Source organism: Oncorhynchus tshawytscha, linkage group LG09, assembly GCF_018296145.1.
Source record: "Oncorhynchus tshawytscha isolate Ot180627B linkage group LG09, Otsh_v2.0, whole genome shotgun sequence".
Classification (NCBI taxonomy): Eukaryota; Metazoa; Chordata; class Actinopteri; order Salmoniformes; family Salmonidae; genus Oncorhynchus; species Oncorhynchus tshawytscha.
Window position 1 is genome coordinate 4558484 of NC_056437.1, and position 26447 is coordinate 4584930.

General features: G+C 47.3%; 1 protein-coding gene across 1 annotated transcript in view; it reads right to left on the reverse strand.

Annotated features, from left to right (window-relative positions):
* Positions 1–16931: 16931 nt before the first annotated feature.
* trabd2a (TraB domain containing 2A) overlaps positions 16932–26447 on the reverse strand; it is a 128305-nt gene continuing 118789 nt past the window's right edge. The window contains 1 exon segment of the mRNA XM_042326404.1: positions 16932–20837. Coding sequence (XP_042182338.1) covers positions 20633–20837 — 205 coding nt within the window. The 3' untranslated portion in view covers positions 16932–20632.

The following is a 26447-nucleotide window of genomic DNA, read 5'->3' on the forward strand; positions in this document are numbered from 1 at the left end:
CAGCATGGTGGTGGTGGTAGTGTGATGGTTTGGGGTCCAGCATGGTGGTGGTAGTGTGATGGTTTGGGGTCCAGCATGGTGGTGGTGGTTTGGGGTCAGCATGTGTGATGGTTTTGGGGTCAGCATGGTGGTGGTAGTGTGATGGTTTGGGGTCAGCATGGTGGTGGTAGTGTGATGGTTTGGGGTCCAGCATGGTGGTGGTAGTGTGTGATGGTTTGGGGTCAGCATGGTGGTGGTAGTGTGATGGTTTGGGGTCAGCATGGTGGTGGTAGTGTGATGGTTTGGGGTCAGCATGGTGGTGGTAGTGTGATGGTTTGGGGTCAGCATGGTGGTGGTAGTGTGATGGTTTGGGGTCAGCATGGTGGTGGGTAGTGTGATGGTTTGGGGTCAGCATGGTGGTGGTAGTGTGATGGTTTGGGGTCCAGCATGGTGGTGGTAGTGTGATGGTTTGGGGTCCAGCATGGTGGTGGTAGTGTGATGGTTTGGGGTCAGCATGGTGGTGGTAGTGTGATGGTTTGGGGTCAGCATGGTGGTGGTAGTGTGATGGTTTGGGGTCAGCATGGTGGTGGTAGTGTGATGGTTGTGATGGTTTGGGGTCCAGCATGGTGGTGGTAGTGTGATGGTTTGGGGTCCAGCATGGTGGTGGTAGTGTGATGGTTTGGGGTCAGCATGGTGGTGGTAGTGTGATGGTTTGGGGTCAGCATGGTGGTGGTAGTGTGATGGTTTGGGGTCAGCATGGTGGTGGTAGTGTGATGGTTTGGGGTCAGCATGGTGGTGGTAGTGTGATGGTTTGGGGTCAGCATGGTGGTGGTAGTGTGATGGTTTGGGGTCAGCATGGTGGTGGTAGTGTGATGGTTTGGGGTCCAGCATGGTGGTGGTAGTGTGATGGTTTGGGGTCAGCATGGTGGTGGTGGTTTGGTGTGATGGTTTGGGGTCAGCATGGTGGTGGTGGTGTGTGATGGTTTGGGGTCAGCATGGTGGTGGTGGTAGTGTGATGGTTTGGGGTCAGCATGGTGGTGGTAGTGTGATGGTTTGGTTTGGTCAGCATGGTGGTGGTAGTGTGATGGTTTGGGGTCAGCATGGTGGTGGTAGTGTGATGGTTTGGGGTCCAGCATGGTGGTGGTAGTGTGATGGTTTGGGGTCCAGCATGGTGGTGGTAGTGTGATGGTTTGGGGTCAGCATGGTAGTGTGATGGTTTGGGGTCCCAGCATGGTGGTGGTAGTGTGATGGTTTGGGGTCAGCATGGTGGTGGTAGTGTGATGGTTTGGGGTCAGCATGGTGGTGGTAGTGTGATGGTTTGGGGTCCAGCATGGTGGTGGTAGTGTGATGGTTTGGGGTCAGCAGCGGTGGTGGTGGTGTGATGGTTTGGGGTTCCAGCATGGTGGTGGTAGTGTGGTTTTGGGGTCCAGCATGGTGGTGGTAGTGTGATGGTTTGGGGTCAGCATGGTGGTGGTAGTGTGATGGTAGTGTGATGGTTTGGGTCCAGCATGGTGGTGGTAGTGTGATGGTTTGGGGTCAGCATGGTGGTGGTAGTGTGATGGTTTGGGGTCAGCATGGTGGTGGTAGTGTGATGGTTTGGGGTCAGCATGGTGGTGGTACTGTGATGGTTTGGGGTCAGCGTGGTGGTGGTGTGTGATGGTAGTGTGATGGTTTGGGGTCCAGCGTGGTGGTAGGTTGATGGTTTGGGGTCCAGCATGGTGGTGGTAGTGTGATGGTTTGGGGTCCAGCATGGTGGTAGTGTGATGGTAGTGTGATGGTTTGGGGTCCAGCATGGTGGTGGTGGTGTGTGATGGTTTGGGGTCCAGCATGGTTTGGTGGTGGTGGTAGTGTGATGGTTTGGGGTCAGCATGGTGGTGGTAGTGTGATGGTTTGGGGTCAGCATGGTGGTGGTAGTGTGATGGTTTGGGGTCCAGCATGGTGGTGGTAGTGTGATGGTTTGGGGTCAGCATGGTGGTGGTAGTGTGATGGTTTGGGGTCAGCATGGTGGTGGTGTGAGTGTGATGGTTTGGGGTCAGCATGGTGGTGGTAGTGTGATGGTTTGGGGTCAGCATGGTGGTGGTAGTGTGATGGTTTGGGGTCAGCATGGTGGTGGTAGTGTGATGGTTTGGGGTCAGCATGGTGGTGGTAGTGTGATGGTTTGGGGTCAGCATGGTGGTGGTAGTGTGATGGTTTGGGGTCCAGCATGGTGGTGGTAGTGTGATGGTTTGGGGTCAGCATGGTGGTGGTAGTGTGATGGTTTGGGGTCAGCGTGGTGGTGGTAGTGTGATGGTAGTGTGATGGTTTGGGGTCCAGCATGGTGGTGGTAGTGTGATGGTTTGGGGTCAGCATGGTGGTGGTAGTGTGATGGTTTGGGGTCAGCATGGTGGTGGTAGTGTGATGGTTTGGGGTCAGCATGGTGGTGGTAGTGTGATGGTTTGGGGTCAGCATGGTGGTGGTAGTGTGATGGTTTGGGGTCAGCATGGTGGTGGTAGTGTGATGGTTTGGGGTCAGCATGGTGGTGGTAGTGTGATGGTTTGGGGTCAGCATGGTGGTGGTAGTGTGATGGTTTGGGGTCCAGCGTGGTGGTGGTAGTGTGATGGTTTGGGGTCCAGCATGGTGGTGGTAGTGTGATGGTAGTGTGATGGTTTGGGGTCCAGCATGGTGGTGGTAGTGTGATGGTTTGGGGTCAGCATGGTGGTGGTAGTGTGATGGTTTGGGGTCAGCATGGTGGTGGTAGTGTGATGGTTTGGGGTCAGCATGGTGGTGGTAGTGTGATGGTTTGGGGTCCAGCATGGTGGTGGTAGTGTGATGGTTTGGGGTCCAGCATGGTGGTGGTAGTGTGATGGTTTGGGGGTCAGCATGGTGGTGGTAGTGTGATGGTTTGGGGTCAGCATGGTGGTGGTAGTGTGATGGTTTGGGGTCAGCATGGTGGTGGTAGTGTGATGGTTTGGGGGGTCAGCATGGTGGTGGTAGTGTGATGGTTTGGGGTCAGCATGGTGGTGGTAGTGTGATGGTTTGGGGTCAGCATGGTGGTAGTGTGATGGTTGTGATGGTTTGGGTCCAGCATGGTGGTGGTGGTAGTGTGATGGTTTGGGGTCAGCATGGTGGTGGTAGTGTGATGGTTTGGGGTCAGCATGGTGGTGGTAGTGTGATGGTTTGGGGTCAGCATGGTGGTGGTAGTGTGATGGTTTGGGGTCAGCATGGTGGTGGTAGTGTGATGGTTTGGGGTCAGCATGGTGGTGGTAGTGTGATGGTGTTGGGGTCAGCATGGTGGTGGTAGTGTGATGGTTTGGGGTCAGCATGGTGGTGGTAGTGTGATGGTTTGGGGTCAGCATGGTGGTGGTGGTGTGATGGTTTGGGGTCAGCATGGTGTGGTAGTGTGATGGTAGTGTGATGGTTTGGGGTCCAGCATGGTGGTGGTAGTGTGATGGTTTGGGGTCAGCATGGTGGTGGTAGTGTGATGGTTTGGGGTCAGCATGGTGGTGGTAGTGTGATGGTTTGGGGTCAGCATGGTGGTGGTAGTGTGATGGTTTGGGGTCCAGCATGGTGGTGGTAGTGTGATGGTTTGGGGTCAGCATGGTGGTGGTAGTGTGATGGTTTGGGGTCAGCATGGTGGTGGTAGTGTGATGGTTTGGGGTCCAGCATGGTGGTGGTAGTGTGATGGTTTGGGGTCAGCATGGTGGTGTAGTAGTGGTGGTATTGTGATGGTTTGGGGTCCAGCGTGGTGGTAGTGTGATGGTTTGGGGTCCAGCATGGTGGGTAGTGTGATGGTTTGGGGTCCAGCATGGTGGTGGTAGTGTGATTGTTTGGGGTCAGCGTGGTGGTGGTAGTGTGATGGTAGTGTGATGGTTTGGGGTCCAGCATGGTGGTGGTGGTAGTGTGATGGTTTGGGGTCCAGCATGGTGGTGGTGGTGTGATGGTTTGGGGTCCAGCATGGTGGTGGTAGCATGGTGGTGGTGTGATGGTTTGGGGTCAGCATGGTGGTGGTGGTGTGATGGTTTGGGGTCAGCATGGTGGTGGTAGTGTGATGGTTTGGGGTCAGCATGGTGGTGGTAGTGTGATGGTTTGGGGTCAGCATGGTGGTGGTAGTGTGATGGTTTGGGTCAGCATGGTGGTGGTAGTGTGATGGTTTGGGGTCCAGCATGGTGGTGGTAGTGTGATGGTTTGGGGTCAGCATGGTGGTGGTGTGATGGTGGTGTGATGGTTTGGGGTCAGCATGGTGGTGGTAGTGTGTTTGGGGTCAGGTTTGGGGTCCAGCATGGTGATGGTTTGGTGATGGTTTGGGGTCAGCATGGTGGTGGTAGTGTGATGGTTTGGGGTCAGCATGGTGGTGGTAGTGTGATGGTTTGGGGTCAGCATGGTGGTGGTAGTGTGATGGTTTGGGGTCCAGCATGGTGGTGGTAGTGTGATGGTTTGGGGTCAGCATGGTGGTGGTAGTGTGATGGTTTGGGGTCAGCATGGTGGTGGTAGTGTGATGGTAGTGTGATGGTTTGGGTCCAGCGTGGTGGTGGTAGTGTGATGGTTTGGGGTCAGCATGGTGGTGGTAGTGTGATGGTTTGGGGTCAGCATGGTGGTGGTAGTGTGATGGTTTGGGGTCAGCATGGTGGTGGTAGTGTGATGGTTTGGGGTCAGCATGGTGGTGGTAGTGTGATGGTTTGGGGTCAGCATGGTGGTGGTGGTAGTGTGATGGTTTGGGGTCCAGCATGGTGGTGGTAGTGTGATGGTTTGGGGTCAGCATGGTGGTGGTAGTGTGATGGTTTGGGGTCAGCATGGTGGTGGTAGTGTGATGGTTTGGGGTCAGCATGGTGGTGGTAGTGTGATGGTTTGGGGTCAGCATGGTGGTGGTAGTGTGATGGTTTGGGGTCAGCATGGTGGTGGTAGTGTGATGGTTTGGGGTCAGCATGGTGGTGGTAGTGTGATGGTTTGGGGTCAGCATGGTGGGTGGTGATGGTGTGTGATGGTTTGGGGTCAGCATGGTGGTGGTAGTGTGATGGTTTGGGGTCAGCATGGTGGTGGTAGTGTGATGGTTTGGGGTCAGCATGGTGGTGGTAGTGTGATGGTTTGGGGTCCAGCATGGTGGTGGTAGTGTGATGGTTTGGGGTCAGCATGGTGGTGGTAGTGTGATGGTTTGGGGTCAGCATGGTGGTGGTGTGTGATGGTTTGATGGTTTGTCAGCATGGTGGTGGTAGTGTGATGGTTTGGGGTCCAGCATGGTGGTGGTAGTGTGATGGTTTGGGGTCAGCATGGTGGTGGTAGTGTGATGGTTTGGGGTCAGCATGGTGGTTTGGTAGTGTGATGGTTTGGGGCATGGTGGTGGTAGTGTGATGGTTTGGGGTCCAGCATGGTGGTGGTAGTGTGATGGTTTGGGGTCAGCATGGTGGTGGTAGTGTGATGGTTTGGGGTCAGCATGGTGGTGGTAGTGTGATGGTAGTGTGATGGTTTGGGGTCCAGCATGGTGGTGGTGGTGTGTGATGGTTTGGGGTCCAGCATGGTGGTGGTGGTAGTGTGATGGTTTGGGGTTTGGCATGGTGGTGGTAGTGTGATGGTTTGGGGTCAGCATGGTGGTGGGTAGTGTGATGGTTTGGGGTCAGCATGGTGGTGGTAGTGTGATGGTTTGGGGTCAGCATGGTGGTGGTAGTGTGATGGTTTGGGGTCAGCATGGGTGGTGGTAGTGTGATGGTTTGGGGTCCAGCATGGTGGTGGTAGTGTGATGGTTTGGGGTCCAGCATGGTGGTGGTAGTGTGATGGTTTGGGGTCAGCATGGTGGTGGTGTGATGGTGGTGTGATGGTTTGGGGTCAGCATGGTGGTGGTAGTGTGATGGTTTGGGGTCAGCATGGTGGTGGTAGTGTGATGGTTTGGGGTCAGCATGGTGGTGGTAGTGTGGTTTGGGGTTTGTGGGGTTTGGGGTCAGCATGGTGGTGGTAGTGTGATGGTTTGGGGTCAGCATGGTGGTGGTAGTGTGATGGTTTGGGGTCAGCATGGTGGTGGTAGTGTGATGGTTTGGGGTCAGCATGGTGGTGGTAGTGTGATGGTTTGGGGTCAGCATGGTGGTGGTAGTGTGATGGTGTGTGATGGTTTGGGGTCCAGCATGGTGGTGGTAGTGTGATGGTTTGGGGTCAGCATGGTGGTGGTAGTGTGATGGTTTGGGGTCAGCATGGTGGTGGTAGTGTGATGGTTTGGGGTCAGCATGGTGGTGGTAGTGTGATGGTTTGGGGTCAGCATGGTGGTGGTAGTGTGATGGTTTGGGGTCAGCATGGTGGTGGTAGTGTGATGGTTTGGGGTCCAGCATGGTGGTGGTAGTGTGATGGTTTGGGGTCAGCATGGTGGTGGTAGTGTGATGGTTTGGGGTCAGCATGGTGGTGGTAGTGTGATGGTTTGGGGTCAGCATGGTGGTGGTAGTGTGATGGTTTGGGGTCAGCATGGTGGTGGTAGTGTGATGGTTTGGGGTCCAGCATGGTGGTGGTAGTGTGATGGTTTGGGGTCAGCATGGTGGTGTGTGATGGTGTGTGATGGTTTGGGGTCCAGCATGGTGGTGGTAGTGTGATGGTTTGGGGTCAGCATGGTGGTGGTAGTGTGATGGTTTGGGGTCAGCATGGTGGTGGTAGTGTGTTGGTTTGGGGTCAGCATGGTGGTGGTGTGTGGTTTGGGGTCCAGCATGGTGGTGGTAGTGTGATGGTTTGGGGTCAGCATGGTGGTGGTAGTGTGATGGTTTGGGGTCAGCATGGTGGTGGTAGTGTGATGGTTTGGGGTCAGCATGGTGGTGGTGGTGGTGTGATGGGGGTCAGCATGGTGGTGGTAGTGATGGTTTGGGGTCCAGCATGGTGGTGGTAGTGTGATGGTTTGGGGTCCAGCATGGTGGTGGTAGTGTGATGGTTTGGGGTCCAGCATGGTGGTGGTAGTGTGATGGTTTGGGGTCAGCATGGTGGTGGTAGTGTGATGGTTTGGGGTCAGCATGGTGGTGGTAGTGTGATGGTTTGGGGTCAGCATGGTGGTGGTAGTGTGATGGTTTGGGGTCAGCATGGTGGTGGTAGTGTGATGGTTTGGGGTCAGCATGGTGGTGGTAGTGTGATGGTTTGGGGTCCAGCATGGTGGTGGTAGTGTGATGGTTTGGGGTCAGCATGGTGGTGGTGGTAGTGTGATGGTTTGGGGTCCAGCATGGTGGTGGTAGTGTGATGGTTTGGGGTCCAGCATGGTGGTGGTAGTGTGATGGTTTGGGGTCAGCATGGTGGTGGTAGTGTGATGGTTTGGGGTCAGCATGGTGGTGGTGTGAGTTTGTGATGGTTTGATGGTTTGTCCAGCATGGTGGTGGTAGTGTGATGGTTTGGGGTCAGCATGGTGGTGGTAGTGTGATGGTTTGGGGTCAACGTGGTGGTGGTAGTGTGATGGTTTGGGGTCCAGCGTGGTGGTGGTAGTGTGATGGTTTGGGGTCCAGTATGGTGGTGGTAGTGTGATGGTTTGGGGATGTTTTGCTGCCTCAGGACCTGGACGACTTGCCTTAATAGAAGGAACCATGAATTCTGCTCTGTATCAGAGAGTTCTACAGGAGAATGACAGGCCAACAGTCTGTGAGCTGAAGCACATATGGGTCTTACAGCAAGACAATGATCCAAAACACACAATCATGTCTACATGAAAATGGCTATAAAGCAACACATTTGAAGTTTTGGAATGGCCTAGTCAAAGTCCAGACCTAATCCCAATTGAGATGTTGTGGCAGGACTTGAAACGAGTAGTTCATGCTTGACATATAGCTGAGTTAAAGAGGTTCTGCATGGAATAGTGGGCCAAAATTCCTCCACAGCGATGTGAGAGACTGATCAACAACTACGGGAAGTCATTGCAGCTAAAGGTAGCACAACCAGTTATTGAGGGTCAGGGGGAAATTACTTTTTCACACAGGGGAATTGGGTAATGCATAACTTTGCTAATTAAATTAATTAAAGAAGTATGTTTGTGTTATTTGTAAACTCAGGTTCCCTTTATCGAATATTTGGTTTTGGTTGAAGATTTAACAACATTCAGTATCAAGAAGGGGGCAAATTACTCCCGTGTGGCACAGAGGTCTAAGGCACTGCATCTCAGTGCAAGAGGCGTCACTACAGTCCCTAGTTCGAAACCAGGCTGTATCACATCCGGCCGTGATTGGGAGTCCCATAGGGCGGCACACTATTGGTCAAGCGTCGTCCGGGTTTGGCCGGGGTAGGCCGTCATTGTAAATAAAAATGTATTCATAACTGACTTGCCTAATTAAATAAAGGTTAAATAAACAATTTAATAATAATAATCATTTTCATGCTACTGGATCACATTACTTACTTACTTCTTCACCTGCATTGCTTGTTGTTCTGGGTTTTAGGCTGCGTTTCTGTACAGCACTTTGAGATAGCAGCTGATGTAAGAAGGGCTTCATAAATACGCTTTCTAAATATATTTCATTTGAATTTGATTTGACTTACATGGACACTACGAGGTGTCGAAAGCGCTCCACAGGGATGTTGGCCCTTGTTTACACGGTATCTAAAGCATTCCACAGGGATGCTGGTCCATGTTGACTCTACACGGTGTCTAAAGCATTCCACAGGGATGCTGGTTCATGTTGACTCCAATGCCTCCAACAGTTGTGTCAAGTTGGCTGGATGTCCTTTGGTGGTGGACCATTCTTGATACACATCGGGAAACTGTTGAGCGTGAAAAACCCAGCAGCATTGTAGTTCTTGACACATTCAAACCAGTGCGCCTGGCACCTACTACCAAACCACGTTCAAAGACGTTTAAATATTTTGTCTTGCCCATTCCCCCTCTGAATGGCACACATACACAGTCCATGTCTCAATTGTCTCAAGGCTTAAAAATCCTTCTTTAACCTGCCTCCTCTGCTTCATCTACACCGATTGAAGTGGATTTAACACTTCAATCAGTCGTAGCTGTATCGAAGTGGCTTTTTATGGAATCTCATCCACGGGCGTAGACTGTAGTTCTGGTTCGTACGAAAATCTGAACCAATCATAGACATCTATTGTTTTCACAAGTTTTGGACAGCACAATACATTAGAGTAGTGGTTCTCAAACCTCTCTATGGGGACCTTAGGTAGTTCCATGTCATCTATTCCAGAGCTATCACACCCGATTCAACTTGTCAATTAATTCTCAAGGCCCAGAGTCACACAAAAATAAATTATAAGCTTCTTAAGAAAAAAAAAAGAAGTTCATAAGTGCAATTCCTCAACAATATCTTAAGATTTAATGATTTTTATTAATTAATTTATTTATTTATTTTCTTTTTCGAATTTCTCAAATATCTTCTTACAAATCTTCTGAATATTTTTGTTGCTAGGCAACGGTTTTAGCTAGCTATGAAATCCAAAGTTGAATAAGGGTTGAAGTTCAAAGCTACAGCTACATTTTGATTGGTCCCTGAGGAGAGGTTTGAGAACCACTGCAGTGGAGCACCGCAGGTTGCAGTACATTACAATACAGTAAAAAAAAATATATATCAAAAATAGTAGTTAAAGACTTTTCCACATTCTTTCAGAACCTGAAAAAAATCCTGATTTCAACGTCCGTAAAATACGTATTTTCAACATCCAGAATAAAATGTATTTTCAATGTCTGGAAAATACATATTTAAAATGTCCTTAAAATACGTATTTTCACCTTTCATTCAGAACCTAAAATGATCCTAACTTCAACATCTTTAAAAAAAATTATGTCTTTTAAACTTAATTTTGCTTACTGGGTAAGAGTTTGGATTTTGGGGAAACACACTGAGAACTAACTTGATAAACATGGATTAAAATGACATGAAGGAAATCAAATGTTATTTGTCACATGGTTGGTAAACAACAGGTGTGGACTAACAGTGAAATGCTTACTTACATGTCCTTACCCACAATGCAGAGAGAAAAAGATAGAAAACATAATACGAGGAATAAATACACAATGAGTAATGATAACTTGGCTATATACACAGGGTACTAGTACCGAACCGATGTGGAGGGGTATGAGGTAATTGAGGTAGATAGTACAGTACCTTCAGAAAGTATTCATACCCCTTGACTTATTCCAAATGTTATTGTGTTACAGCCTGAATTCACAATGGATTAAATAAACAAATTGTGAAAATATAAATTTATTTTTTATTTTTTAAATGTCTCCAAATTTATTGAAAATTAAATACAGAATTATTTAATTTACATAAGTAGTCACACCCCTGAGTCAATACTTTGTAGAAGTACCTTTGGCAGTGATTACAGCTGTGAGTCTGGGCAAATCTCTAAGAGCTTTCTACAGCTGGATTGTGAAAAACTAGCCTACTATTATTTTTAAAATTCTTCACGCATTGTAAAATTGTTGATCATTACTAGACAACCATTTTCAGGTCTTAGATTTTCAAGTAGATTGAAGTCAAAACTGTAACTCTGCCACTCAGGAACATTCACTGTCTTCTTGGTAATCAACTCCAGTGTAGAATTGGCCTTGTGTTTTACGTTATTGGGGTGAATTCATCTCCCAGTGTCTGGTGGAAAGCAGACTGAACCAGTTATTCCTCTAGGATTTTGCCTGTGCTTAGCTCCATTCAGTTTAGTTTATCTGAAAAACTCCCCAGTCCTTAATGATTACAAGCATACCCATAACATGATGCAGCCACCACTATGCTTCAAAATATGGAGAGTGGTACTCAGTAATGTGTTGTATTGGATTTGCCCCAAACATAACTTTTTGTATCCAGGACAAAAAGTGAATAGCTTTGCCTCATTGTTTGTGTATTACTTTAGTGCCTTGTTGCAAACAGGATGAGTGTTTTGGAATAAAAAAAAAATCTGTACAGACTTCCTTCTTTTCACTCTGTCCATTAGGTTAGTATTGTGAAGTAATAACTACAATGTTGTTGATCCGTTCTTAGTTTTCTCCTATCACAGCCATTAAACTCTATAACTATTTTAAAGTCATGGTGAAATCCCTGAGCGGGATTCTTTCCTCTCCGGCAACTGAGTTAGGAAGGACACCTGTATCGTTGTGTTTGAAACGCCACTGCTTGACTGAGGGACTTTACAGATAGTTGTATGTGTGGGGAACAGAGATGAGGTAGTCATTCAAAAATTATGTTAAACAAGTAGGCTGAGGGCTCTGTAACGTTTCCCTAGACAAAAAGCAGCATAAGCGTCTAAGTCAAGTTGTTGAGTTAAATTAGCTAAGTGAATGGAAAACTAAGAAGAAGAAAAAAATACAATGAAATATATCTCTCTCTCTCTCTGCTTCTTCTCCTGAATTTCTGAAGAAATTAATTTGTTAAAAACTGGTGAACTATTGTCTTTCTCTTTGGGTCAACTAGTCACCACATGTTATGCTCTGCAGTGCTAGCTAGCTGTAGCTTATGCTTTCAGTACTAGATTCATCATGTTATGCTCTGCAGTGCTAGCTAGCTGTAGCTTATGCTTTCAGTACTAGATTCATCATGTTATGCTCTGTAGTGCTAGCTAGCTGTAGCTTATGCTTTCAGTACTAGATTCATCATGTTATGCTCTGCAGTGCTAGCTAGCTGTAGCTTATGCTTTCAGTACTACATTCATCATGTTATGCTCTGCAGTGCTAGCTAGCTGTAGCTTATGCTTTCAGTACTAGATTCATCATGTTATGCTCTGCAGTGCTAGCTAGCTGTAGCTTATGCTTTCAGTACTAGATTCATCATGTTATGCTCTGCAGTGCTAGCTAGCTGTAGCTTATGCTTTCAGTACTAGATTCATCATGTTATGCTCTGCAGTGCTAGCTAGCTGTAGCTTATGCTTTCAGTACTAGATTCATCATGTTATGCTCTGCAGTGCTAGCTAGCTGTAGCTTATGCTTTCAGTACTAGATTCATCATGTTATGCTCTGCAGTGCTAGCTAGCTGTGGCTTATGCTTTCAGTACTAGATTCATCATGTTATGCTTTGCAGTGCTAGCTAGCTGTAGCTTATGCTTTCAGTACTAGATTCATCATGTTATGCTCTGCAGTGCTAGCTAGCTGTAGCTTATGCTTTCAGTACTAGATTCATCATGTTATGCTCTGCAGTGCTAGCTAGCTGTAGCTTATGCTTTCAGTACTAGATTCATCATGTTATGCTCTGCACGGGCGGGGGCGTATGCCTTATGGCCAACGTGACATGGTGTGATGAAAGAAACATACAGGAACTCAAATCCTTCTGTTCACCTGATTTAGAATTCCTCACAATCAAATGTAGACCGCATTATCTACCAAGAGAATTCTCTTCGATTATAATCACAGCCGTATATATCCCCCCCAAAGCAGACACATCGATGGCTCTGAACAACTTTATTTAACTCTCTGCAAACTGGAAACGATTTATCCGGAGGCTGCATTCATTGTAGCTGGGGATTTTAACAAGGCTAATCTGAAAACAAGACTCCCTAAATTTTATCAGCATATCGATTGCGCAACCAGGGGTGGAAAGACCCTGGATCATTGTTACTCTAACTTCCGCGACGCATATAAAGCCCTGCCCCGCCCCCTTTCGGAAAAGCTGACCACGACTCCATTTTGTTGATCCCTGCCTACAGACAGAAACTAAAACAAGAAGCTCCCACGCTGAGGTCTGTCCAACGCTGGTCCGACCAAGCTGACTCCACACTCCAAGACTGCTTCCATCACGTGGACTGGGAGATGTTTCGTATTGCGTCAGACAACAACATTGACGAATACGCTGATACGGTGTGCGAGTTCATTAGAACGTGCGTTGAAGATGTCGTTCCCATAGCAACGATTAAAACATTCCCTAACCAGAAACCGTGGATTGATGGCAGCATTCGTGTGAAACTGAAGGCACGAACCACTGCTTTTAATCAGGGCAAGGTGTCTGGTAACATGACTGAATACAAACAGTGCAGCTATTCCCTCCGCAAGGCTATCAAACAAGCTAAGCGCCAGTACAGAGACAAAGTAGAATCTCAATTCAACGGCTCAGACACAAGAGGCATGTGGCAGGGTCTACAGTCAATCACGGACTACAGGAAGAAACCCAGCCCAGTCACGGACCAGGATGTCTTGCTCCCAGGCAGACTAAATAACTTTTTGCCCGCTTTGAGGACAATACAGTGCCACTGACACGGCCTGCAACGGAAACATGCGGTCTCTCCTTCACTGCAGCCGAAGTGAGTAAGACATTTAAACGTGTTAACCCTCGCAAGGCTGCAGGCCCAGACGGCATCCCCAGCCGCGCCCTCAGAGCATGCGCAGACCAGCTGGCCGGTGTGTTTACGGACATATTCAATCAATCCCTATACCAGTCTGCTGTTCCCACATACTTCAAGAGGGCCACCATTGTTCCTGTTCCCAAGAAAGCTAAGGTAACTGAGCTAAACGACTACCGCCCCGTAGCACTCACATCCGTCATCATGAAGTGCTTTGAGAGACTAGTCAAGGACCATATCACCTCCACCCTACCTGACACCCTTGACCCACTCCAATTTGCTTACCGCCCAAATAGGTCCACAGACGATGCAATCTCAACCACACTGCACACTGCCCTAACCCATCTGGACAAGAGGAATACCTATGTGAGAATGCTGTTCATCGACTACAGCTCGGCATTCAACACCATAGTACCCTCCAAGCTCGTCATCAAGCTCGAGACCCTGGGTCTCGACCCCGCCCTGTGCAACTGGGTACTGGACTTCCTGACGGGCCGCCCCCAGGTGGTGAGGGTAGGCAACAACATCTCCTCCCCGCTGATCCTCAACACTGGGGCCCCACAAGGGTGCGTTCTGAGCCCTCTCCTGTACTCCCTGTTCACCCACGACTGCGTGGCCATGCACGCCTCAACTCAATCATCAAGTTTGCGGACGACACAACAGTGGTAGGCTTGATTACCAACAACGACGAGACGGCCTACAGGGAGGAGGTGAGGGCCCTCGGAGTGTGGTGTCAGGAAAATAACCTCACACTCAACGTCAACAAAACTAAGGAGATGATTGTGGACTTCAGGAAACAGCAGAGGGAACACCCCCCCATCCACATCGATGGAACAGTAGTGGAGAGGGTAGCAAGTTTTAAGTTCCTCGGCATACACATCACAGACAAACTGAATTGGTCCACTCACACAGACAGCACCGTGAGGAAGGCGCAGCAGCGCCTCTTCAACCTCAGGAGGCTGAAGAAATTCGGCTTGTCACCAAAAGCACTCACAAACTTCTACAGATGCACAATCGAGAGCATCCTGGCGGGCTGTATCACCGCCTGGTATGGCAACTGCACCGCCCTCAACCGTAAGGCTCTCCAGAGGGTAGTGAGGTCTGCACAACGCATCACCGGGGGCAAACTACCTGCCCTCCAGGACACCTACACCACCCGATGCTACAGGAAGGCCATAAAGATCATCAAGGACATCAACCACCCGAGCCACTGCCTGTTCACCCCGCTGTCATCCAGAAGGCGAGGTCAGTACAGGTGCATCAAAGCTGGGACCGAGAGACTGAAAAACAGCTTCTATCTCAAGGCCATCAGACTGTTAAACAGCCAACACTAACGTTGAGTGGCTACTGCCAACACACTGTCAATGACACTGACTCTACTCCAGCCACTTTAATCATGGGAATTGATGGGAAATGATGTAAATATATCACTAGCCACTATAAACATGGCGACCTTATATAATGTTACTTACCCTACATTGTTCATCTCATATGCATACGTTGATACTGTACTCTATATCATCGACTGCATCCTTATGTAATACATGTATCACTAGCCACTTTAACTATGCCACTTGGTTTACATACTTATCTCATATGTATATACTGTACTCGATATCATCTACTGTATCTTGCCTATGCTGCTCTGTACCATCACTCATTCATATATCCTTATGTACATATTCTTTATCCCCTTACACTGTGTTTAAGACAGTAGTTTTTTTGGAATTGTTAGTTAGATTACTTGCTCGTTATTACTGCATTGTCGGAACTAGAAGCACAAACATTTCGCTACACTCGCATTAACATCTGCTAACCATGTGTATGTGACAAATAAAATTTGATTTGATTTGAGTGCTAGCTAGCTGTAGCTTATGCTTTCAGTACTAGATTCATCATGTTATGCTCTGCAGTGCTAGCTAGCTGTGGCTTATGCTTTCAGTACTAGATTCATCATGTTATGCTTTGCAGTGCTAGCTAGCTGTAGCTTATGCTTTCAGTACTAGATTCATCATGTTATGCTCTGCAGTGCTAGCTAGCTGTGGCTTATGATTTCAGTACTAGATTCATTATCCGATCCTTTGATTGGACGGACAACATGTCAGGTCATGCTGCAAGAGCTCTGATAGGTTGGAGGACATCCTCCGGAAGTCATCGTAATTACTGTGTAAAGTCTATGGAATGGGGTGAGAACCACTAGCCTTCTAGATTTTGTATTTAAGTCAATGAACCCAGAGGAGGATGGAAAATCATTGTCCCTAGAGGGTGCTGTTGAGTATATTGTAGTCCTTCACTGCCAAACAGTGTGTTTTAATCAGTTATTTGGTGACGTGAATATATTTAGTATAGTTAATCTAAAAAGGATAACTTTTTTAATGTTTCACTATTTTTATTTTAATAAGATTAACTGAGGACGGTCTTCCCGTTCCTCCTCTGAGGAACGTCCATTGCTGTCTACCTATCATTGCTGATACCGTAGCATATTCAAATCAAATCAAATCAAATTTTACTAGTCACATGCACTGACTACAACAGACCTTACAGTGAAATGCAGACTACACCAGGTGTAGACCTTACAGTGAAATACTTACTTACGAGCCCTTAACTGACAGTGCAGTTTCAAAAAATATGGATAAGAATAAGAGATAACAAGTAATTAAAGAGCAGCAGTAAAATAAAAATATATACAGGGGGGTGTCGGTGCAGAGTCAATGTGGGGGTGCCGGTACAGAGTCAATGTGGGGGGTGCCGGTACAGAGTCAATGTGGGGGGGTGTCGGTACAGAGTCAATGTGGGGGTGTCGGTACAGAGTCAAAGTGGGGGGGTGCCGGTTATTGAGGTAGTATGTACATGTAGGTAGAGTTATTAAAGTGACTATGCATAGATGACAACAGAGTGTGGCAGTGGTGTGGAGAGGAGAGGGGGGCAATGTGAGTAGTCTGAGTAGCCATTTGACTAGATGTTCAGGAGTCTTATGGCTTGGGGGTAGAAGCTGTTTTAGAAGCCTTTCGGACCTAGAGTTGGCGCTCCGGTACCGCTTGCCGTGTGGTAGCAGAGAGAACAGTCTATATGACTAGGGCGGTTGGAGTCTTTGACAATTTTTAGGGCCTTCCTCTGACAACGGCCTGGTATAGAGGTCGTAGTGTATAGCTTACACTGTACGGTTAAAAAGGGTCCTAAAGAAAGGCTCTACCATAAAGCACCCTTCTTCTTTAGTGCTCTACAAGAGGAATATTTTCCAACAGTTACCAATGCCAGCCATAGTTAAGGTCAATAGCTTGTAGGGCAGCAACAGACTGAAAACAGTCACAAAACACCTCTTTTTTTTAATCACCATTCTGCTGTCCAAATATGAAAACCTCCCTGATCTTTTAAAGAGGCAATAAGTAATGAAATATTAAGAAGCAGATCTGCCAGGTATCATGTCTCTGGATCATTTGAGGTTGGGAAAGGATTATTCTGGAACATTTGGGCCTGCATCGTACTCTAACAGCCCAGGGGTTAAATACCGTGTCACTCATGTTGTGTGGAGCTCATCCGTTAAATGTGCTACAACAGAAGACGTCCCCTTTGTGATAGAGACCTTTTGACCTGCTTAGATAAAAGTGAAATAATCTGCAGAGATGCCAGTGTTGTATATTACAGTAATATACCAGAAACCAGAAAATGTGATTACTAACGTACCCTCTTCTGACATTCTCCTCTGAGTGATTCGGCTAATCAATGGTGGGGGAACGTTCTAACAAAGTCATCTGACTCAAACGTTTAACTGGATAAATATTTTATTGTTCTCAAAATTTTTATTTCAGTGAGCTACAACAGGAAACAACTCATTTCAGTGAGCTATAAAAGGATACAACTCATTTCAGTGAGCTACAACAGGAAACAACTCATTTCAGTGAGCTACAACAGGATACAGCTCATTTCAGTGAGCTACAACAGGATAGAGCTCATTTCAGTGAGCTACAACCTTATAGAGCTCATTTCAGTGAGCTACAACAGGATACAACTCATTTCAGTGAGCTACAACCTTATACAGCTCATTTCAGTGAGCTACAACAGGATACAACTCATTTCAGTGAGCTACAACAGGATACAACTCATTTCAGTGAGCTACAAAAGGATACAACTCATTTCAGTGAGCTACAACAGGATACAACTCATTTCAGTGAGCTACAACCTTATACAACTCATTTCAGTGAGCTACAACCTTATACAACTAATTTCAGTGAGCTACAACCTTATACAACTCATTTCAGTGAGCTACAACCTTATACAACTCATTTCATCAATCTGCTGCTATACAGTAGTACATGATCCAAACTTAAGGTTGATTTACTGTCGGTCTAAAGACGGTCTGTGGACACGTCACATTCTAGTAGTCTACAGACATGTTGTTTGATCGAATATAAACCAGCCTTTAGGCTGACTGGGAGGCTGGAGAGAGAATGAACAAAATCACATTGGGGTTGAACAACAACAACCACAAGACATGTTTAGATTACCTACAACTATAAAGTTAAATAAATTAAACAAATTATGTAAAAATATCAAAACATAATTCTCTCAGCATATGATAGACAATCAACCAGCCCTAGATAACACTGGTTTGGATTGTTTCTCCCAGACAACCAGCCCTAGATAACACTGGTTTGGATTATTTCTCCCAGACAACCAGCCTTAGATAACACTGGTTTGGATCGTTTCTCCCAGACAACAGATAACACTGGTTTGGATCGTTTCTCCCAGACAACCAGCCCTAGATAACACTGGTTTGGATCGTTTCTCCCAGACAACAAGCCATAGATAACACTGGTTTGGATCGTTTCTCCCAGACAACAGATAACACTGGTTTGGATTGTTTATCCCAGACAACAGATAACACTGGTTTGGATCGTTTCTCCCAGACAACAAGCCATAGATAACACTGGTTTGGATCGTTTCTCCCCAGACAACAGATAACACTGGTTTGGATCGTTTCTCCCAGACAACAAGCCATAGATAACACTGGTTTGGATCGTTTCTCCCAGACAACAGATAACACTGGTTTGGATCGTTTCTCCCAGACAACAAGCCATAGATAACACTGGTTTGGATCGTTTCTCCCAGACAACAGATAACACTGGTTTGGATCGTTTCTCCCAGACAACAAGCCATAGATAACACTGGTTTGGATCATTTCTCCCAGACAACAGATAACACTGGTTTGGATCGTTTCTACCAGACAACAGATAACACTGGTTTGGATCGTTTCTCCCAGACAACAAGCCATAGATAACACTGGTTTGGATCGTTTCTCCCAGACAACCAGCCCTAGATAACACTGGTTTGGATCGTTTCTCCCAGACAACCAGCCCTAGATTACACTGGTTTGGATCGTTTCTCCCAGACAACCAGCCCTAGATAACACTGGTTTGGATCGTTTCTCCCAGACAACCAGCCCTAGATTACACTGGTTTGGATAATTTCTCCCAGACTACAAGCCGTAGATAATACTGGTTTAGATCGTTTCTCCCAGACAACAAGCCCTAGATAACACTGGTTTGGATCGTTTCTCCCAGACAACAGATAACACTGGTTTGGATCGTTTCTCCCAGACAACAAGCCCTAGATAACACTGGTTTGGATCGTTTCTCCCAGACAACCAGCCATAGATAACACTGGTTTGGATCGTTTCTCCCAGACAACCAGCCATAGATTACACTGGTTTGGATCGTTTCTCCCAGACAACAAGCCATAGATAACACTGGTTTGGATCGTTTCTCCCAGACAACAGATAACACTGGTTTGGATCGTTTCTCTCAGACAACAAGCCATAGATAACACTGGTTTGGATTGTTTCTCTCAGACGTCACATTACAACCTAGAGGAGATATGTAGCCTGGTTCCAGGTATATTTGTGCTGTCTAGCCAACTCCTATAACATAGCCAATTCAAAACATTGACCTTGAAGCCAGTTCCACTGCTGATTGCCTCTAAATCAAGGACCGATTTAGACCTGGGGCACCAGGTGGATGAAATTAATTTTCAGGTGGAACATAAAACCAGCAGTATTATGGACCTCCAGGCTCGGATTTCAATACCCCTGCCCGATGGTCAATGCCAAGACAGCACAAACAGATCGGGAACCAGGCTGTCAAATACGGGTTATGGTGGTTAGTACCAGTTTAGTCTAGAAAATATACTGTATCTATTTATAAACAACAACAATAAACAAAACACATTCAACCATTCAAAATGTCATATTTCTAAAATACAATCTATAATATGTAGATATATACAATTCCCACAGTATTATGCGATACAAAACACATTCTTCAAAAAGTGAAGAATAAATGAATTAAGGGGGTTGGAAGAAAACAATCTTGTCAGAGTAAGAGCCGTTTGGGTTATTATAATACATTGCTGCTGTAAAACAAAAACAAACTACAAACATTTGAAATAATAAACACGTAAAAGATCCAGTCGAGATGGATTTGGACAAATCCTAACTTCCATTAAAGGGATGCTGCAGGATTTTGGCAATGAAGCCCTTTATCTACTTCTCCAGAGTCAGATGAACTTGTGGACACCATTTTCATGCCCCTGAGGGAAGTTTGAAGGAAGTCGCTAATTAGCGTCAGCGCAATTTCATGCTAGTAGATAACATAGACTTCCAGTCATTGCGCTAACGCTAGTTAGCATTGGCTCGCGAAACTACCTGTACATTTCTTCATACTAGATGCAGAGACATACAAATTGTATCCATGAGTTTATCTGACTCTGGGAAAGTACATAAATGGCTTAATTGCCCAAATCCTGATGTATTCCTTTAAGTCACATTGTCACTCGACATCAATGCATGATTAACTGAAAATTTGACGTAAGGGAAAGTTTGGATTCGCCCCCAATGTGTGTTGAAATAGATGATTCATTGTGAGCAGGAGGGATTTGAACCAATAACCTCGTGCTTTAGACCAGAGCTGCTACTAGAGTCCAGATGTTAGCAGGAGGATTTTAAACCAACAACCTCCTGTACAGATCTGGTATTAGAGAGTCCAGATGTTAGCAGGAGGGTTTTGAACCAGTAACCTCATGTACAGACCTGCTACTAGAGAGTCCAGATGTTAGCAGGAGGGTTTTGAACCAGTAACCTCCTGTACAGACCTGCTACTAGAGAGTCCAGATGTTAGCAGGAGGGTTTTGAACCAGTAACCCCCTGTACAGACCTGCTACTAGAGAGTCCAGATATTAGCATGAGGGTTTTGAACCAGTAGCCTCCTGTATAGACCTGCTACTAGAGAGTCCAGATATTAGCAGGAGGGTTTTGAACCAGTAACCTCCTGTACAGACCTGCTACTAGTGAGTCCAGATAATATTAGCAGGAGGGTTTTGAACCAGTAACCTCCTGTACAGATCTGCTACTAGAGAGTCCAGATGTTAGCAGGAGGGTTTTGAACCAGTAACTTCCTGTACAGACCAGCTACTAGAGAGTCCAGATGTGACCCAACACTGTAAATAGTAACCAGAAGACACACAAGGGTGTAGAGGCGGAGGAGCCTGAAAACAACCTGTTGTAATTGGCTCTGGCGTGGGCGTGGCCTCTCTCGTGGTCGTGGTGGTGAGGCCGTACGGTGATGTAACCATTAATAAGACGGACCAGCGGAGGAGGAGGGGACTCGACTGTGGTGCTGAGAGACAAGAGAGACAAGAGGATTGCATGTTAGATTAATCTTGGATAGTAATCAGTGTGTTATGTCCATCTGTGGGTTGAGAGATGATGAGGGCACACATTCCCTGCCAACACATGGTCTCAGACTCTCCCTTGAAATAAATATTATGTAATCTCAATATGACTTTCCTAAACAAAACAGCAACACTGTTGTATGTTCTATCAACAGAACCTGTCACTCACAGAGGATCTGTTCTACGTTGTTCCTAGTTGAACTGTTTCTACATGATCCCTAACATTGATACTGTTCCTAGTTGAACTGTTTCTACATGATCCCTAACAGTGATACTGTTCCTAGTTGAACTGTTTCTACATGATCCCTAACATTGATTCTGTTCCTAGTTGAACTGTTTCTACATGATCCCTAACATTGATACTGTTCCTAGTTGAACTGTTTCTACATGATCCCTAACATTGATACTGTTTCTAGTTGAAAGGTAGACTCAGCGATATGATGTAGATGCGAAAAGTAAACATCATAGTGTGTACATTTCCGCAACAACTAATAGCGTTGATGCGTGAGGCTCAATCTTCTTCGCTGTTTTGGTGTCCTGGCTACCTCGCTGTAACAGTGTGAAGTGAACCTGAACACATGAGCAGATACTGTGTGTGACTGTGTGCGAGCGAAGTGTTGCATCTCACTCATCTCAACATCTGTGGTGCTGCTCACTGAGTCTACCTTTAACTGCTAATACCACATGAAGATGTCAAACAGAGAACTCCAGAACCCGAGAACCTTGGACTGTTGTCAGGTAGTGGACTGTTGTCAGGTAGTGGACTGTTGTCAGGTAGTGGACTGTTGTCAGGTAGTGGACTGTTGTCAGGTAGTGGACCGCTGTCAGGTAGTGGACCGCTGTCAGGTAGTGGACTGTTGTAAGGTAGTGGACTGTTGTCAGGTAGTGGACTGTTGTCAGGTAGTGGACTGTTGTCAGGTAGTGGACCGTTGTCAGGTAGTGGACTGTTGTCAGGTAGTGGACTGTTGTCAGGTAGTGGACTGTTGTCAGGTAGTGGACTGTTGTCAGGTAGTGGACTGTTGTCAGGTAGTGGACTGTTGTCATGTAGTGGACTGTTGTCAGGTAGTGGACTGTTGTCAGGTAGTGGACTGTTGTCAGGTAGTGGACCGCTGTCAGGTAGTGGACCGTTGTCAGGTAGTGGACTGTTGTCAGGTAGTGGACTGTTGTCAGGTAGTGGACTGTTGTCAGGTAGTGGACTGTTGTCAGGTAGTGGACTGTTGTCAGGTGGTGGACTGTTGTCAGGTGGTGGACTGTTGTCAGGTAGTGGACTGTTGTCAGGTAGTGGACTGTTGTAAGGTAGTGGACTGTTGTAAGGTAGTGGACTGTTGTCAGGTAGTGGACTGTTGTCAGGTAGTGGACCGTTGTCTGTCAGGTAGTGGACTGTTGTAAGGTAGTGGACTGTTGTCAGGTAGTGGACTGTTGTCAGGTAGTGGACTGTTGTCAGGTAGTGGACTGTTGTCAGGTAGTGGACTGTTGTCAGGTAGTGGACTGTTGTCAGGTGGTGGACTGTTGTCAGGTAGTGGACTGTTGTCATGTAGTGGACTGTTGTCAGGTAGTGGACTGTTGTTAGGTAGTGGACTGTTGTCAGGTAGTGGACCACTGTCAGGTAGTGGACCGTTGTCATGTAGTGGACTGTTGTCAGGTAGTGGACTGTTGTTAGGTAGTGGACCGCTGTCAGGTAGTGGACTGTTGTCAGGTAGTGGACTGTTGTCAGGTAGTGGACTGTTGTCAGGTAGTGGACCGTTGTCAGGTAGTGGACCGTTGTCAGGTAGTGGACCGTTGTCATGTAGTGGACTGTTGTCATGTAGTGGACTGTTGTCAGGTGGTCGATTGTCGGTGTTCAATGCGCGTCCACGTTCAACTGCGAACCCTCCGCTTGGGACCTCATTGGTAAATTAAACTCTAGTGGGTTTATACTTTATAGTTGACAATCTTTCTTATAAGAACATCATTTAGCTGTGTTCAAATGAACAATAGATAACTGGTCCAGCCACTTGGTAGCTTTCCCAAAAGTGAACGATGTATAAGATATACCCTGTATACAAAAGTATGTGGACACCCCTTCAAATTAATGGATTCAGCTTTTTCAGCCACACCCGCTGCTGACAGGTGTATAAAATCGAGCAAACAGCCATGCAATCTCCATAGGAAAACATTGGCAGTAGAATGGCCTTACTGAAGAGCTCAGTGACTTTCAACTTGGCACCGTCATAGGATTTCCAACAAGTCAGTGTGTCAAATTTTTGCCCTGCTAGAGCTGCCCCCGTTCAACTGTTAGTGCTGTTATTGTGAAGTGGAAACGTCTAGGAGCAACAACGGCTCAGCCACAAAGTGGTAGGCCACACAAGCTCACAGAACGGGACTGCAGAGTGTTGAAGCGTATAGTGTGTAAAAATCGTATGTCCTCGGTTGCAACACTCACTACCAAGTTCCAAACTGCCTCTGGAAGCAACGTCAGCACAAGAACTGCTCGTCATAAGCTTCATGAAATGGGTTTCCATGGCCGAGCAGCCGCACACAAGCCTAAGATCACAATGCTGAATGCCAAGTGTTGTAAAGCTCGCTACTGTTGGACTCTGGAGCAGTGGAAACACGTTCTCTGGAGTGATTCGTCCGACGGACGAATCTGGTTTTGGCAGATGCCAGGAGAAAGCTACCTGTCCCAATGCATAATGCCAACCGTAAAGTTTGGTGGAGGAGGAATAATGGTCTGGGGCTGTTTTTCATGGCTCGGGCTAGGCCCCTTAGTCCCAGTGAAGGGAAATCTTAACGCTACAACATACAATGACATTCTGGACGAGTCTGTGCTTCCAACTTTGCGGCAACAGTTTGGGGGAAGGCCCTTTTCTGCTTCAGCATGACAATGCCCCCGGGCACAAAGCGAGGTACATACAGAAATGGTTTGTCGGGATCGGTGTGGAAGAACTTGATTGGCCTACACAGAACCCTGACCCCAACCCCATTGAACACCTTTGGGATGAATTGGAACGCCGACTGCGACCCAGGCCTAATCACCCCCAACATCAGTGCCCGACCTCACTAATGCTCTTGTGGCTGAATGGAAGCAAGTCCCCGCAGCAATGTTCCAACATCTAGTGGAAAACCTTCCCAGAAGAGTGGAGGCTGTTATAGCAGCAATGTTCCAACATCTAGTGGAAAGCCTTCCCAGAAGAGTGGAGGCTGTTATAGCAGCAATGTTCCAACATCTAGTGGAAAGCCTTCCCAGAAGAGTGGAGGCTGTTATAGCAGCAATGTTCCAACATCTAGTGGAAAGCCTTCCCAGAAGAGTGGAGGCAGTTATAGCAGCAATGTTCCAACATCTAGTGGAAAGCCTTCCCAGAAGAGTGGAGGCTGTTATAGCAGCAACGTTCCAACATCTAGTGGAAAGCCTTCCCAGAAGAGTGGAGGCTGTTATAGCAGCAATGTTCCAACATCTAGTGGAAAACCTTCCCAGAAGAGTGGAGGCTGTTATAGCAGCAAAGGGGGGGACCAACTCCATATCAATGCCCATGATTTTGGAATGAGATGTTTGACGAGCAGGTGTCCACATACTCTCGGTAATGTATTGTATACAGGATACCTGTCAATCACTGAGATTCATTATTTGCGTTGCTGGCTTCATTGAAAACTGTTCATCTGATGGTTTTAGTTTTACTTAGTTTATGTGTTCAAGGGCCTATACATGAGACCAATTTTAGCATATTTACACACCCAGTCTCATTACTTTGCATGAATTTTTAGTTGTACCTTTATTTAACTAGGCAAGTCAGATAAGAACAAATTCTTATTTTCAATGACGGCTTAGGAACAGTGGGTTAACTGTCTGTTCAGGGGCAGAAGGACAGATTTGTACCTTGTCAGCTCGGGGGTTTGAACTTGCAAAATTCCGGTTACTAGTCCAATGCTCTAACCACTAGGCTACCTGCCGACCCTACACTCTAACCACTAGGCTACGCTGCCGCCTCTACACTCTAACCGCTAGGCTACCCTGCCTCCTCTACACTCTAACCACTAGGCTACCTGCCGGCCCTACACTCTAACCACTAGGCTACCCTGCCGCCTCGACACTCTAACCACTAGGCTACCCTGCCGCCTCTACACTCTAACCACTAGACTTCCTACCGCCTCTACACTCTAACCACTAGTCTACCCTGCCACCTCTACACTCTAACCACTAGGCTACCCTTCCTCCTCTACACTCTAACCACTAGGCTACCCTGCCGCCTCTACACTCTAACCACTAGGCTACCTGCCGCCTCTACACTCTAACCACTAGGCTACCCTGCCGCCTCTACACTCTAACCACTAGGCTACCCTGCCGCCTCTACACTCTAACCACTAGGCTACCTGCCGCCTCCACACTCTAACCACTAGGCTACCTGCCGCCTCTACACTCTAACCACTAGGCTACCTGCCGCCTCTACACTCTAACCACTAGGCTACCCTGCCGCCCTACACTCTAACCACTAGGCTACCCTGCCTCCTCCACACTCTAACCACTAGGCTACCCTGCCTCCTCCACACTCTAACCACTAGGCTACCTGCCGCCTCTACACTCTAACCACTAGGATACCCTGCCGCCTCTACACTCTAACCACTAGGCCACCCTGCCGCCTCTACACTCTAACCACTAGACTACCTGCCGCCTCTACACTCTAACCACTAGGCTACCTGCCGACCCTACACTCTAACCACTAGGCTACCTGCCGCCTCTACACTCTAACCACTAGGCTACCTGCCGACCCTACACTCTAACCACTAGGCTACCCTGCCTCCTCCACACTCTAACCACTAGGCTACCCTGCCTCCTCCACACTCTAACCACTAGGCTACCTGCCGCCTCTACACTCTAACCACTAGGCTACCCTGCCGCCTCTTCACTCTAACCACTAGACTACCTGCCGCCTCTACACTCTAACCACTAGGCTACCTGCCGACCCTACACTCTAACCACTAGGCTACCTGCCGCCTCTACACTCTAACCACTAGGCCACCCTGCCGCCTCTACACTCTAACCACTAGACTACCTGCCGCCTCTACACTCTAACCACTAGGCTACCTGCCGCCTCTACACTCTAACCACTAGGCTACCTGCCGCCTCTACACTCTAACCACTAGGCTACCTGCCGCCTCTACACTCTAACCACTAGGCTACCCTGCCGCCTCTACACTCTAACCACTAGGCTACCCTGCCGCCTCTACACTCTAACCACTAGGCTACCCTGCCGCCTCTACACTCTAACCACTAAGCTACCTGCCGCCTCTACACTCTAACCACTAGGCTACCTGCCGCCTCTACACTCTAACCACTAGGCTACCTGCCGCCTCTACACTCTAACCACTAGGCTACCTGCCGCCTCTACACTCTAACCACTAGGCTACCTGCCGCCTCTACACTCTAACCACTAGGCTACCTGCCGCCTCTACACTCTAACCACTAGGCTACCTGCCGCCTCTACACTCTAACCACTAGGCTACCTGCCACCTCTACACTCTAACCACTAGACTACCTGCCGCCTCTACACTCTAACCACTAGGCTACCTGCCGCCTCTAC